This window comes from Sminthopsis crassicaudata, chromosome 1, assembly GCF_048593235.1.
Source record: "Sminthopsis crassicaudata isolate SCR6 chromosome 1, ASM4859323v1, whole genome shotgun sequence".
Taxonomy (NCBI): Eukaryota; Metazoa; Chordata; class Mammalia; order Dasyuromorphia; family Dasyuridae; genus Sminthopsis; species Sminthopsis crassicaudata.
The window spans coordinates 449,139,040-449,152,825 of NC_133617.1; the positions used below are offsets into that span (position 1 = coordinate 449,139,040).

At 34.0% G+C, this 13,786-nt stretch overlaps 1 protein-coding gene across 1 annotated transcript in view; it reads right to left on the reverse strand.

Annotated features, from left to right (window-relative positions):
• The window catches only part of PIP5K1B (phosphatidylinositol-4-phosphate 5-kinase type 1 beta), a 338,341-nt gene that overhangs the window by 128,720 nt on the left and 195,835 nt on the right, over positions 1-13,786 (reverse strand). The window contains exon 4 of the mRNA XM_074280732.1: positions 2,008-2,138. Within this exon, the coding sequence (XP_074136833.1) occupies positions 2,008-2,138 (131 nt within the window). The remainder of the gene's footprint in view (positions 1-2,007; positions 2,139-13,786) is intronic.

A 13,786-nucleotide genomic window follows, 5' to 3' on the forward strand; every position in this document is an offset into this window, starting at 1 on the left:
TTATGGAAATAGCTGGAAGGCACAGTGAATAAACTGTTGATTCAGAAGTCAGGAAGAGTTCAGAGCCAGACACTTAACTCTGTAACTCTGGGATAAGTCCCTTAATCTAAGTTACTTCCAAAACAAAACAAAATAAAAACAAACAAACAGAAACCCCACCAAAATGATGGTTATGAAGGTTTTGAAAGGCAGTAGTTCTGGAATTTTGAGAACAAAAGGACATTTAGGGCCAGCAAATAGGGTTTTTTCCTACTCAAGAGGGTTATATGACCTTTTTTTGAATACATTCCCCCCCACCCCCCTCCTATATGAAAATCCAGGCAGGTCTAATTATACAAAGTAAACACAAAATGTATTAAATAGCATCTTTTACCATTCCAAAGAAGCATGTGGGTAGTTATGTGTTGGATTCAATTTGAAATCCTCAATCTCCAACCTGAGTATTCTTCCCACTATCCCACAGCAATGAGTCATTTTTGATCCCAGCTTCTCTGTTTTCGAATCTAGCATGATTTCTACTATACTTCAGTTGGTATAATTTTAAACAAAACCAAGTTATCTTTGGCCAAGATGACTGATTTTCTAAATTCTATATGTCATTGAAACTATCTAAACAATCATTATATTTATAGGCATGGTTAATTTCCGTGGATTCTACACTTTTTAGTCATGTAATGAGAGCAATGGTTGACTAATGTGCACTCTATGGATATCCCCAAAATGTGGAAATAACAAATGGTTTTGGATTCATAGTAATTGAATTCTAATACCCTTGACCCCTACCACCTCTGTGACCTTAAACAAGTTATGAAGACTCCTTGGTCTTCAGTTTTCTCATCTGTAAGATGGAGGGAGTTAAATAGTTATGTCTAAATCCATGATGTTAGAATTCAAAAAGGTCTTAAGAAGAAGATTCCAGTACAATGGGTAGTCATTGTGTGAAAGATATCCTGGAGAACACAAGCAAAAGTTACAAATAACAAAAATGTATGGAGGGTGACAATAAGATCACCACAAAATGAAGTGACCACAAATCCATAAAAGTACACTTGGGAAGCATGTGATTTGCACAGCTTTTCCCTTGATATTCTCCCGAATATTATGGAGAAGATAAAGGAAATACTGATTGGATTCATCAAAACAGCTTCAATCATTTAGTCAAATAACAAATCAATTGAAATAGCATGTTTTTAAGACAAATGATTTAATGATGAAAAGATCCATATAAAACAAAAGCCAACCACGTTATTAGTACTTCTTCTTATTTTAATAAATTATTTGCAAAATGAATAAGTTTTGACAGTCTTGGCAATGTTTCCAATTTAATGAGATTTATTTCTAGAACAACTAACAAAAGGCTTTATAAATGACATCCCCAGTCCCAAATAAGATAGAAAGTGCCATATTGTAATTTTTATAACTTTACTAGTTATGAATGTCAAGATGGATGTCTTTTATAAATACAATTCATTGGCATAGAAGCCAAGAAAAAGAAAGGATAAGTTGTCATGAAAATAAAGGTTGATTGATTCTGATTTATGAACCACAAGTTCTTATCAAACTATTCTCCTTTCCAGACTTTTCTACTTCCATTTGCCATAACAAAGATTCTTATTATTTAGCCTGTTTTTGGCAGTACTAGGAGGCTAACACATTCTGTGCCTTAGACTATATAGGTCACAAAGTGAGCAAAGGCTTTTAGCAGGGTTGTTACATGTATATATCTTGTTTCCTCTGTCAGAATGTAAGTTCCTTGAAGGCAGGGATAGTTTCATTTTTAAAAAAAATTTTGTATCATCAATATCTGCTACAATTTATAATACATAGTAGGTACTTAATAAAAGCCTGTTGAATATTGTAAAGATCAAATAAGACAATGTATTTAAAATCCTTTAAAGCTTTATATAAATATTATATCTGTCATAATGATGATGCAGTCTTATTAATATTACAACTAACATTATCAGAATGAAAATTATTACAAAAACTTTAAAATAATATTCTTACCTTGGTAGAAACACACTTTCCACTACATAAAAGTCTTGCATAAGGACATCTCTGTCTGGTTTGGAAGTAAGGTTACCCACTGTGTATCCTATTCCCAACTGAATAGCACCTTTAATAGCAGATGATGCAGTCTGTAAGGAAAATGAGTCTTGAATTAACAACCAAGGATTATATGCAATAAAGATTGTCATATTTAGTTTTGTTTTTCGATTTCTAGACAACAACCACAAAAGTTAAGATTTGTAGAGACTTAACAAATTAAAAATCCTTATCTTCCTATTCCAACCTTTTCTGCACATGGAGAATACAAAAAAACCCAAAACTCATTATATATGTACAACCAATCAAAACAAATATCCATATTGGCTATGTCCTAGGAACATTTATCTCATTGGTGTATTGAGTCATTCACCTTTCTCTAGGGAGCTGAATAGCATATATCACCATTAGTTCTCTGGAATCCTGATTGGAAATTATACTGATAAGAATTCTGTATAATTATATATTCCATCACATCATTTAATCTGTTTGCCTCCTTACAAAAATTATATTATATATCTTAGTAAGATTTCTCTTTAGTTTGAAATGCCTCAGTATTTTTCATTTTCTATGCATCCTTTTATTCAGGGGCCTAGAGAAGGAAGATGGCAGAATATCTAGCAGTAAATCTAGCCTTCAGTTGTTTTTTTTTTTTTTTTTTTGTATTTTAACTCTTCAATTTCTTAATTATATTTTACTTTTCCCTTTTTCTGATTCCATTATTATGTCATCAATAAGGCCCAGTGACCCTTTTAAATAATAATCAATTTCTGAGGATTGAAATTTATTTTTTCCTTTTAATCTCATGTAAAAATTAACTCAAAGGGGATATTATACTTAGTCATTTATTACTAAAAGTCAAAGAAATTCTAGAACTGGATAAAATTTTTGAGATCATCTACTTCAATCCCCCTCCCCCGCAGTGAAGTAAGAAAGGCTGGAGAATGATTTGAGTATGGTTACACAGAAATTATGGCAGAGCCAGAACCCAAGTCTTCTAGTTTCAGTCCAGGGATCTTTCTTCTTAATCATATTGATTCTAACAGCACAGCACACAATTCTAAAGGATCTAAAAGAAAAAATGCCATATAAGAACCATAGAATCATAGAGCTTGCTGAAAGGGATCGGTACCTTTTGTGATGCTCTCATATTACAGTTGAGAAAATCCATAGGAAATATTGTGCCTAAAATCACATAAGGAATTAATGTTTAAGTTGCAATTTGAATGCAGGGGTAGTACTGTTCCTCTTGTGCCATGATGTCTCATTGGGTTTTTTGCATATTCATTTCCCATCCTCCAGTAGTAGGATATTATATCTGGCACAAGTGATTCTTTTTATGGCTCATTTAATCACTAGGACAATAATTAGTTAAGACTTTTTGAATGGTAATAACTTTCCTAATGCTAGGAACATAGCATAAGATATGGGACTTATAGCTAACAGCAAAGGGATTAGGAGTGCTTGGAATCAGGAAGAACTGAACATTATTTTCTCTCTTTTAAAAATACCTATTTTTTATTTTCTCCAGTTACATGTAAAACAATTTATTACATATGTTTTTAAAACTTTGAGATACAGATTCTCTCCTTTTCTCTCCATTGTTCCTCCATTGAGAAGGTGAAAATATGTGAAATTATGCAAAACATTTTCATAAAAATCATGTTGCAAAAGAAAACAAATCTCTGACACCTTTCAAAAAAGCCCTCAAGAAAAACAAACTTAAAAAAAATATGAGCATTGCTTTCTATGGGAAGCTTTTTCTTATCCCTTCAACTATTAGTGCGCTCTCACCATGATCACCATGAGATCCTTTAAAATAGAGAATATTTTGCATTCTTCTTTGGATATCACCTAATTTAATCTTCATCATTTTTAATATAGGCTTTATCCCAGCCCAGAGAGATTTATATTTGCTTCCAATTATATAAGTAGTGGATGAAAACAGACAATGATTTTAAGACTCATTAAAAATAGTATATAAAAATAGTATATAAAAATAGTAATAATATAATAAAAATAGTATATAAAATATACTAAATATAGTATATTTGCTAACTTTTTTTTTTCAAAATAGCAACCAGAATATTTAAGTTCTATGATAACAAAAAAGCCTTAGATTTTAAAAAATATATATAATTTCTAATGTGGAGATAGGTGCATCCATATATTCATATACATCAGTTCCCCTCCCCAACAGAAAAAAGTCTCCTCTTTTATGCAAGTTTTTCTTTTACTGAGTCAGGCTGTTTTCTCCCTTAGTAGTCAATACCAAAGGCTTAATATACAGACTCTTTCCACATGGAATGTTTAAAGTTCCGCTGAACTATGATGTTTTCTAACACAATAATCCTTGAATAAGATGTGTTTTTAAACTGTGAAAACACTTTGAAATATTATACTATGCATCTTTGATTAGTAGATTAGTGAGTAATGACAACAACAATGAAGCTACTATGTGAAGGGATGTTGGTTGTTTTTCTAGAACCATCAGTTCTTTGAAAGCATAGTTACTTCATCCTGGGTGGATTTGTAGAGACAGTTCAGGATTCTACACACACATCCATTTTCTTTCATTAGCAGCTATCCATGGCTTTACAATCTCATCCATGTACATGAATATTTTCCCCTTCAATCAAGAAGGGACCCTTGAGTTTGTGATGTATTACAGGATTGGATTTTTGGATCTCAGAAAAATAAGTTAACTTTAATTTGTATGTGATGTAGGACTCCACATATCAGGGCTTAGAACAAGGACTTTTGTTGCTTGAATATAAGAAATGAATGCATCTATTTGTGATCCTAATTATTTAAACAAAAATTATATAAACAGATTCACATGTAAGGCAGTCTGGTGTAGTAAAGAGAAAATTGGGATCAATATCAGGAAAAGAGTTTAAGTCCCAATATATTATTGACATGTATTGACTGTATGATTTTAGGGCAAATCACTCAATAAACAAATGGCTCCAGGAAATTGTCTAAGACTTAAGTTGGAGTCAGTTTACATTTTAATAGCAGTAAAATAATAGGTCCAATTTAAAAACTCTCAAATGTTTTCATATTTCTGTGTAAATAATGACAACAACAATAATAATTAAAACAACACATTTTAAGTTTATTGTCTTTGTGTTTTCCTTATTCTGACTTCCCTGCTAGAGGAAGAATGGTCTACTTTTTTTCAAATTGTCAGGGTAGGATGTTATTGAAGTTAGAATTTCATTGAATTTTTAAAAAGGTCACTCTTTCCTTAATCTTATTACTACTACTATTAATGGATAATACTGAGTTGGAAACCTTCAGGTTTTAAAGTACGTTTGAACAATGATAGGTGTACTTCACAAGTCTTGTGGTTGGTAGAAAAGCTATTTTTACCTCCCTCATTATTACTAACACTTTAAAAATCTGGGCTTATAATTTCATTATAAACTAATTTCAGTAGTTTAAGGAACTGCTAGTGAAGAAACTCCTTCTACCAAAACAACTTGATGGTCTTGTAGAGTTATCAGGGGATTTGTGGGACAGTATGGCAAGCTTTGGAGTTAGGACGACCTGGATTGAAGGCTTGCCTCTGATATATATTCAGTAAAATGTTTATCCTTGTTCATACCTCCTCACCCCATCCCTGTAAAGATGAGAAAATCAAAACTCAGAGAACTTCTCTTGCTAGAAGTCCTGCAGCTTATAAGTAAGAGGACTGAGATAAGAACCCAGGGAGATACATTGAGAACACCACTGACTTTGGAGTCAGAAGATCTGAACTTATTTTGTGACTTTGCTACTTATTACCTTTGTGACTTGTGAGCAAGTCCTCTCCTTTCTTTGGAGTTTGTTTCTTTATTTGTAAATTAAGATGTCCAGATGATGTCTAAGGTTCCTTCTACTTCTAACCTATGATCCTTTTTTTTTCCTAGGACTTTTTCAATAGAAAACAGACAGTTGAATGAATGGATGGATGGATAGATTGGTAGATGAGGAAAGTGAGTGAATGCATGAAGTGTTATTAAACTCTTACTTATGTACTAGATATATATATTATGTATACTCTATATATGTATACACATACTATATATATGGATACACACTATATATATGTGTGTAGGCCCACTATACACACACACACACACACACACACACACACAGATAGATAAATAGATAGATAGATAGATAGATAGATAGATAGATAGATAGTACACTATCACATAATTTTTTTTGCCTGAAGAAAACTCTGCTGGATCTGGTTTTTCTATAAGAGATATAATTTTATAACAAGTGCCTGGGGAAGCCTCTAATCTGCATAGTGTGGGGCTTGGCCTGGGGCAATAGACCTTCCCCAGCATGACTGTGCTTACCTGGGCAGAGCCACTTCCAGTGCCTTGCGGGACTATTCACTGGGCAACTGCTAATACCCCACAGCTGACTTTGGTCTGGGATAGTGATACTTTCACTGCTCAATCTCTTGCCTCAGGGTAGCTGTTAATTCAAATAGTGGGGTTCTTTTCAGGGCACCTCCAGAAGCTAGGCTGTGCAGGCCTGAGTCACTTCTGTTGGGGAACTATTATTTTAAATAGGCCCATTTTAGAAAAATAAATTGAACAAACTATTAATCAAGTCCCTAAACAAAAAATCTCCAGGGCCAGATGAATTTACCAATTCTACCAAATGTAGAAATTCTACAGAATGTGAATTCTACCAAACATTTAAAGAACAATTCCAATACTATGTAAACTTTTTGGAAAAATAGGGAAAGAAGTCCTATCAAATTCCTTTTATGACATAGATAAGGTGCTGATACTTAAACCAGATAGAGTCAATACAGAGAAAGAAAATTATAGACCAATTTCCCTAATGAATATTGATGTCAAAATCTTAAACAAAATATTAGCAGAGATTACAACAAGTTATCTCCAAGATAATCCAAAATGATGAAGTAGGATTTATACCAGGAATGCAAAGCTGGTTCAACATAAGAAAAACTATTAGCATAATTGACTATATCAATAACCCAACTAACAAAAATCATGAATATCTCAATAGATGCAGAAAAAGCATTTGACAAAATCCAATATCCATTCTTATTAAAAACACTAGAGAGTATAGGAATTAATAGATTTTTCCTTAAAATGATCTGTAGCACTTCTATAAAACCATTAGCAAGCATCATATGTAATCCCAATAAGATCAGGGATGAAATAAGGTTGCCCCCTATCACCATTACTATTCAATATTGTATTTGAAATAGCTTTAGCAGTAAGAAAAAAAAAACAAACAAATTAAAGGAATTAGAATAGGTAATGAATGTCAGTCATTCTTTGCAAATTATACGATGGTATACTTACAGAATCCCAGAAAATCAACTAAAAAACTACTAGAAACAATTCACAATGTCAGTAAAGTTGTAGGATACAAAATAAATCCACACAAATATCAGTATTTTTATATGTTAACAACGAAATTCCATTTAAAAGAACCGTAGATAATATAAAATATTTGGGAGCCTACCTATTAAGACAAAGTCAGGAATTATTATAAAACACTTTCCACACAAGTAAAGCCAGATCTAAACAACTGGAAAAATATCAAATGCTTGAGGGTAGGTCAAGTTAATATAATAAATGACAATACTACCTAAATTAATCTACTTATTCAATGCCATACCAATCAAATTCCCAAAAAAATTATTTTACAGAGCTAGAAAAAATAATAACAAAGTTAATTTGGAAAAACCTAAGGTCCAAGAATTTCAAAGGAATTAGTGAAAAATAAATGCAAATGAAAATGGCCTAGCTGTATCAGATCGAAAACCATATTGTAAAGCAGTGATCATCAAAACTATTTGGTACTGGCTAAGAAACAGAATAGGTGATCAGTGGAATAGGTTAGTATCACAAGACACAATAGTCAGTGACTATAATAATCTAGTGTTTGATCAACCCAAAGACCCCAGCTTCTGGGATAAGAACTCACTATTTGACAAAAATTACTGGGAAAATTGGAAAATACTCTGGCATTAATTAGGCATTGATCCAAACTTAACAACTTATACCAAGATAAGGTCAAAATGGGTTCATGATTTAGATATAGAGAGTGATATTATAAGCAAATTAGAAGAACAAAGGGTAGTCTACCTCGTAGATCTGTGGGGAAGGAAGGAACTTGTAGCCAAAGAAGAACTAGAATATATTATAGCATGCAAAATGGAGAATTTGACTATATTAAGTTAAAAAGCTTTTATACAGAGGCAGAGCCTAGATGGTGGAGAAGGCACACGCAACTTACCAAGCTCTCTTATACCCTCACAACAAATAATTATAATCAGCCTCAAAAGTAGCGCTTGACTGATAAAACCCACAAAGATTAGAAGTACAACAACTTAGCAATGGAAGGTAATTTGGAATTTCTTCAGAAAAGGTTTGTCCTGAGGGGCCAGAGCAGACCAGCCCAGGCAGTGATAGAATTAGAGGCTAGCATATTGTGCAGATCAGGCAGGGGTGGCCTCTGTGATTATCTGGCATAAGCTGATTTCTCTGATCTGATTGCAAAACAGCAGATCATCAGAGAAATCAAAGCCACTCTAAAAAATGCCAGAATCTAACAGGATCTGGCTATACCTACCCAAAACCAGAAGTGACTCAGCACAGATCACAGCACAACTGTGCAGCCCCAATCCGCAGTATGGGGCTTTTACTAGGGGCAGTTATGAAATCTGCATGGCAGGGGAGCACAGCCTGGGGCAGCCTCTAATCTGCACAGTACAGTGCTTGGCTGATGCTAACCAGGTCTGAATCACTTCCAGTAGGGGGGGAACTTTTTCCCAGAGCACTCCCATACCTTGCTGCTTTTTGCAGCCCATTCACAAGACAGCTGCCGTCCATATACCTATCCCTGTTCTGCAGAGAAAGCTGATAACTTCCTTTCCCTGAAAACAGACCCTACAGGCTTTAAAAAAATGAGTTAAAAAATCAAATGGACAATGGATAGCTTTTATACAGAAAGAGAGCAGGTTTGCAACCCCAAGGAGACTAATAGTAAACACTCTCCAGATAATACCTCAAAGGGGAATGTTACCTGGGCCCCATCACATAACTCTCTCCTAGAGGAGACTATCAAAAGTATTGAAAGAGAGTTAGAAGAAAAAGGGAGAAAGGAAAGAGAAGCTATGAAAGAGAGTAACAACTTCCTGAAATGTGAATTGGAAAAGATAAAGAATTCCCAGGAAAGTAGGACTTGTGAATTGGAAAAAGAAAATAATATTTAATAATATTAATATAATAATATATAATATTAATATAATAATATAATATTTAATAAAATTAAAGAAAATAACTCACTAAAAAATTAGTGAAATGGGAAAAAATTCCATAGAACAAAACAACTCATTTAAAAAATCAATTGGACATATACAAAGAGAAGTTAAAAAAAGCTAATGAAGAAAATAACTCATTAGAAATCAGAACTGAACAAATAGAAATGAATGATTCTTTGAGACATGAAGAATCAGTCAAATAAAACCCAAAAAATGAAAAATTAGAAAAAAAAAACTCTGTCAAATATCTACTTGGAAAAACAACAGACCTGGAAAATAGATCTAGGATAGATAATCTAAGGATTTTTGGACTTCCTGAAAATTATGCTGAAAAAAAGAGCCTAGATATTATTTTACAGGAAATCATCAAAGAGAACTGTCCAGATACAATAGAAAGAGAAGGTAAAATAGGTGTTGAAAGAATTCATCGAATACCTTCTGAAAAGGACCCTAAAATAAAAACTCCAAGGAATATTGTGACCAAACTTCAAAACTATCAGACTAAGGAAAAAATATTACAAGTAGCCATAAAACAATTCAAATACCAAGGTGCCACAATAAAGATCAATCAAGATCTGGCTGCCTCCACGTGAAAGGATTGAAGGGCCTGGAATCTGATATTCTGAAAGGCAAAGAACTTAGAATGCAGCCAAGAATAAACTACCCAGCTAAGCTGAACATTTTTTTCCATGGAAGAAGATGGACATTTAATGAAACAAATGAATTCCAAATGTTTCTAAGGAAAAAACCAGATCTAAACAAAAATTTTGATCTCCAACCATAGGACTCAAGAGAAGCAGAAAAAAGTAAAAGCAACTCTTGAGAACTGTATTTCTGTTATGGTTATACATAAAAACTATGTGTGTAATTTGATTTTATTGATATATCATAAAAAAGATAAGTAGAAATAGAAAGTAGATAGTGTCAGAAAAAAGGGGAAGGGGGGATAAAAAGAGGGAAACTACATCCCACGAAGAGACAAAGGAAACCTATCATATCTGAGGGAATTTGGAGAGGGAGAGGAACTCTGTGTGAATCTTACTTTCATCAGAGTTGGTTCAAAGAGAAAATAATTGACATATTTGTTTTATAGAGAATTTTCTCTCATCTCATTAAAAAGGGGGAGAGGAAAAGGGAAAAGGAAAAGAGTAATAAGGGAAGGGTACAAGAAAGGGGAAAAGATACAAAGGGGATAGGGAGGGATCCTACAGTGGGCAAGCGGTGTGACACAAGTGGGGCCCATAAGTTTAATTCGGGGAAAGAGGGTTGGGGGGGGACAAGAAAAAGAAAAGTATAATTTGGGGATAATAAGATGGCAGGAAATACAGAATTAGTAATTTTAACTGTAAATGTGAATGGGATGAACTCTTCCATTAAGCGGAAGTAGGTAGCAGACTGGATCAAAAATCAGAACCCTACAATATGTTGTTTACAAGAAACACATTTACAACAGAGAGATACATAAAAAGTAAAGGTAAAAGGCTGGAGCAGAATCTATTATGCTTCAGGTAAAGTAAAAAAAAGCAGGGGTAGCCATCTTTATCTCAGATCAAGCAAAAGCAAAAATTGATCTAATTAAAAGAGATAAGGAAGGAAACTATATCTTGCTAAAGGGTAGCATAGACTATGAAGCAATATCAATACTAATCATATATGCACCAAGTGGTATAGCATCTAAGTTCCTAAAGGAGAAGTTAAGAGAGTTTTAAAAAGAAATAGATAGCAAAACTATAGTAGTGGGACATCTCAACCACATGCTCTCAGAATTAGATAAATCAAACCGCAAAACAACTAAGAAAGAAATTAAAGAGGTAAATAAAATATTAGAAAAATTAGGTATGATAGATCTTTGGAGAAAACTGAATGGTGACAGAAAGGAGTATACTTTCTTCTCAGTAGTTCAAAGAACCTATGCAAAAACTGACCATATATTAGGACATAAAGACCTCAAAATTAAATGCAGGAAGGCAGAAATAGTAAAGGCTTTCTTTTCAGATCACGATGCAGTAAAAGCTGTATTCAACAAAAAGTTAGGGGTAAATAGACCAAAAAGTAATTGGAAACTAAATAATCTCATCTTAAAGAATGATTGGGTGAAACAGCAAATTATAGTCACAATCAGTAATTTCATTCAAGATAATGACAATGATGAGACATCATACCAAAATTTATGGGATGCAGCCAAAGCGGTAATAAGGGGAAATTTTTTATGTTTAGAGGCTTACTTGAATAAAATAGAGAAAGAGAAGATAAATGAATTGGGCTTGCAATTTAAAAAGCTAGAAAAAGACCAAATGAAAAACCCCCAATCAAACACTAAACTTGAAATTCTAAAATTAAAAGAAGAAATTATTGAAAGTAAAAAAAAAAAAAAAACTATTGAACTAATAAATGAAACTAAGAGTTGGTTTTATGAAAAAAACCAATAAAACAGATAAACCATTAGTAAATCTGATTAGAAAAAGGAGAGAGGAAAATAAAATTATTAGTTTTAAAAATGATAAGGGAGAATTTTGCACCAATTAAGAGGAAATTAGAGCAATCATAAGAAATTACTTTGCCCAACTTTATGCCAATAAATTTGATAATCTAAGTGAAATATATGACTACCTCCAAAAATATAGGCTTCCCAGATTAACAGAGGAGGAAGTAAGTTGCTTAAATAGTCCCATTTCAGAAAAAGAAATAGAACCAACTCCCTAAGAAAAAATCCCCAGGACCAGATGGATTTACATGTGAATTCTACCAAATTCCTTTTATGACACAGACATGGTACTGATACCTAAACCAGATAGGTTGAAAATGGAGAAAGAAAACTATAGACCAATCTCCCTAACGAATATTGATGCTAAAATCTTGAATAAGATATTAGCAAAAAGACTACAGAAAATCATCCCCAGGATAATGCGCCATGATCAAGTAGGACTTATACCAGGAATGCATGGTTGGTTCAGTATTAGAAAAACTATAAATAAAATTGGCCATATTAATAACCATATTAACAAAAACCATATGATCCTCTCAATAGACGCGGAAAAACCATTTGATAAAATCCAACATCCATTCCTATTAAAAACACTTGAGAGTATAGGAATAAGTGGACTTTTCCTTAAAGTAATCAGTAGCATCTATTTACAACCATCAGCAAGCATCATATGTAATGGGGATAAATTTGAACCATTCCCAATAAGATCAGGAGTGAAACAAGGTTACCAACTGTAACGTGCTCTCCTGGCAGTTACAATTACTAGTCTGTCCTGGACCCACCAGAGTACCTTTGACCACTGTCCTTTGCAGTGTGAGCTCTACCCGGCTCGCCTCCTCTGAGGCCTTCTAAGGTCTCTGGCCACAATCTCTTGAATCTATAGCTTAGTAACCGGTAGCGCACTCAAGAACAACCACGTGTAATCTTAAAAGCCTTTATTATACCTACTCACATAATGCCCTAACTGATGCCCTGACTTGTTGGTTCCCTGGTGAACACCTGGTCAGAAGACCCATGTGTTCACTACCAAAACCCTTACCTCTTTTGGCTATCCATCTTGGCTTGGCCACCCAGCTGGGGAGCCAGGGTGAACAGCAGGAGGTTAAAGAGGGCGGTTGCTGCCTGCAGTGGGCTTATATAGGGCCTGTGAGGTCACACACACAGCCAATCAGCGAGAGAGTCACCCATTACAAAACTATCTCAATATGGCCAGGATCCCGCCCAAGGGCAGTCCTAATATCCACAGAAAGTACTTCTGGGCCTCAATCCCGATGCACTGTGTCCGCCCATTTAAAGGGCCCTTACAATTCCCTTTCTCTTGTTTTGCGGGAACCGCACATCTTACCAAGCTAAACTTTTAGCACCAGCTGTAGTTCACTTGGTCCATGAGATGACAGAGTGTTATGCCCAAGGAGGAACAAAGCAGCAGATTAGTAAACAGAAGTATGACAATGAGAATCAGGCTCAACAGTGGCCCAAGTGTTCAACCCATTCATCAAAGTCATATTCGAGATAATATGCCAAAGAGGTTGGATGCCAATGAGGTAGGATGTCAACACTGAGGTGGGAAGTCAACAAGGTAAAACATCACAATTCTAGTTAACAAATATTAGTAGGTAGGTTGTCACAATTCTAGTTACATTTATCACAGTTCTAGACCAATTCTAGTTTCTTACAATTTTCTGTTGCACTTTTTACACTCCTAGAACAATTCTAGCTTATCACAATTCTCAATTGCACTTGTCACAATTCTAGAACAATTCTAGCTTATCACAATTCTCAATTGCACTTGTCACAATCCTAGAACAATTCTAGTTTATCACAATTCTCAATTGCATTTGTCACAATCCTAGAACAATTCTAGTTTATCACAATTCTCAATTGCACTTTTTCACAATTCTAGAACAATTCTAGCTTATCACAATTCTCTATTGCACTTTTCACAATCC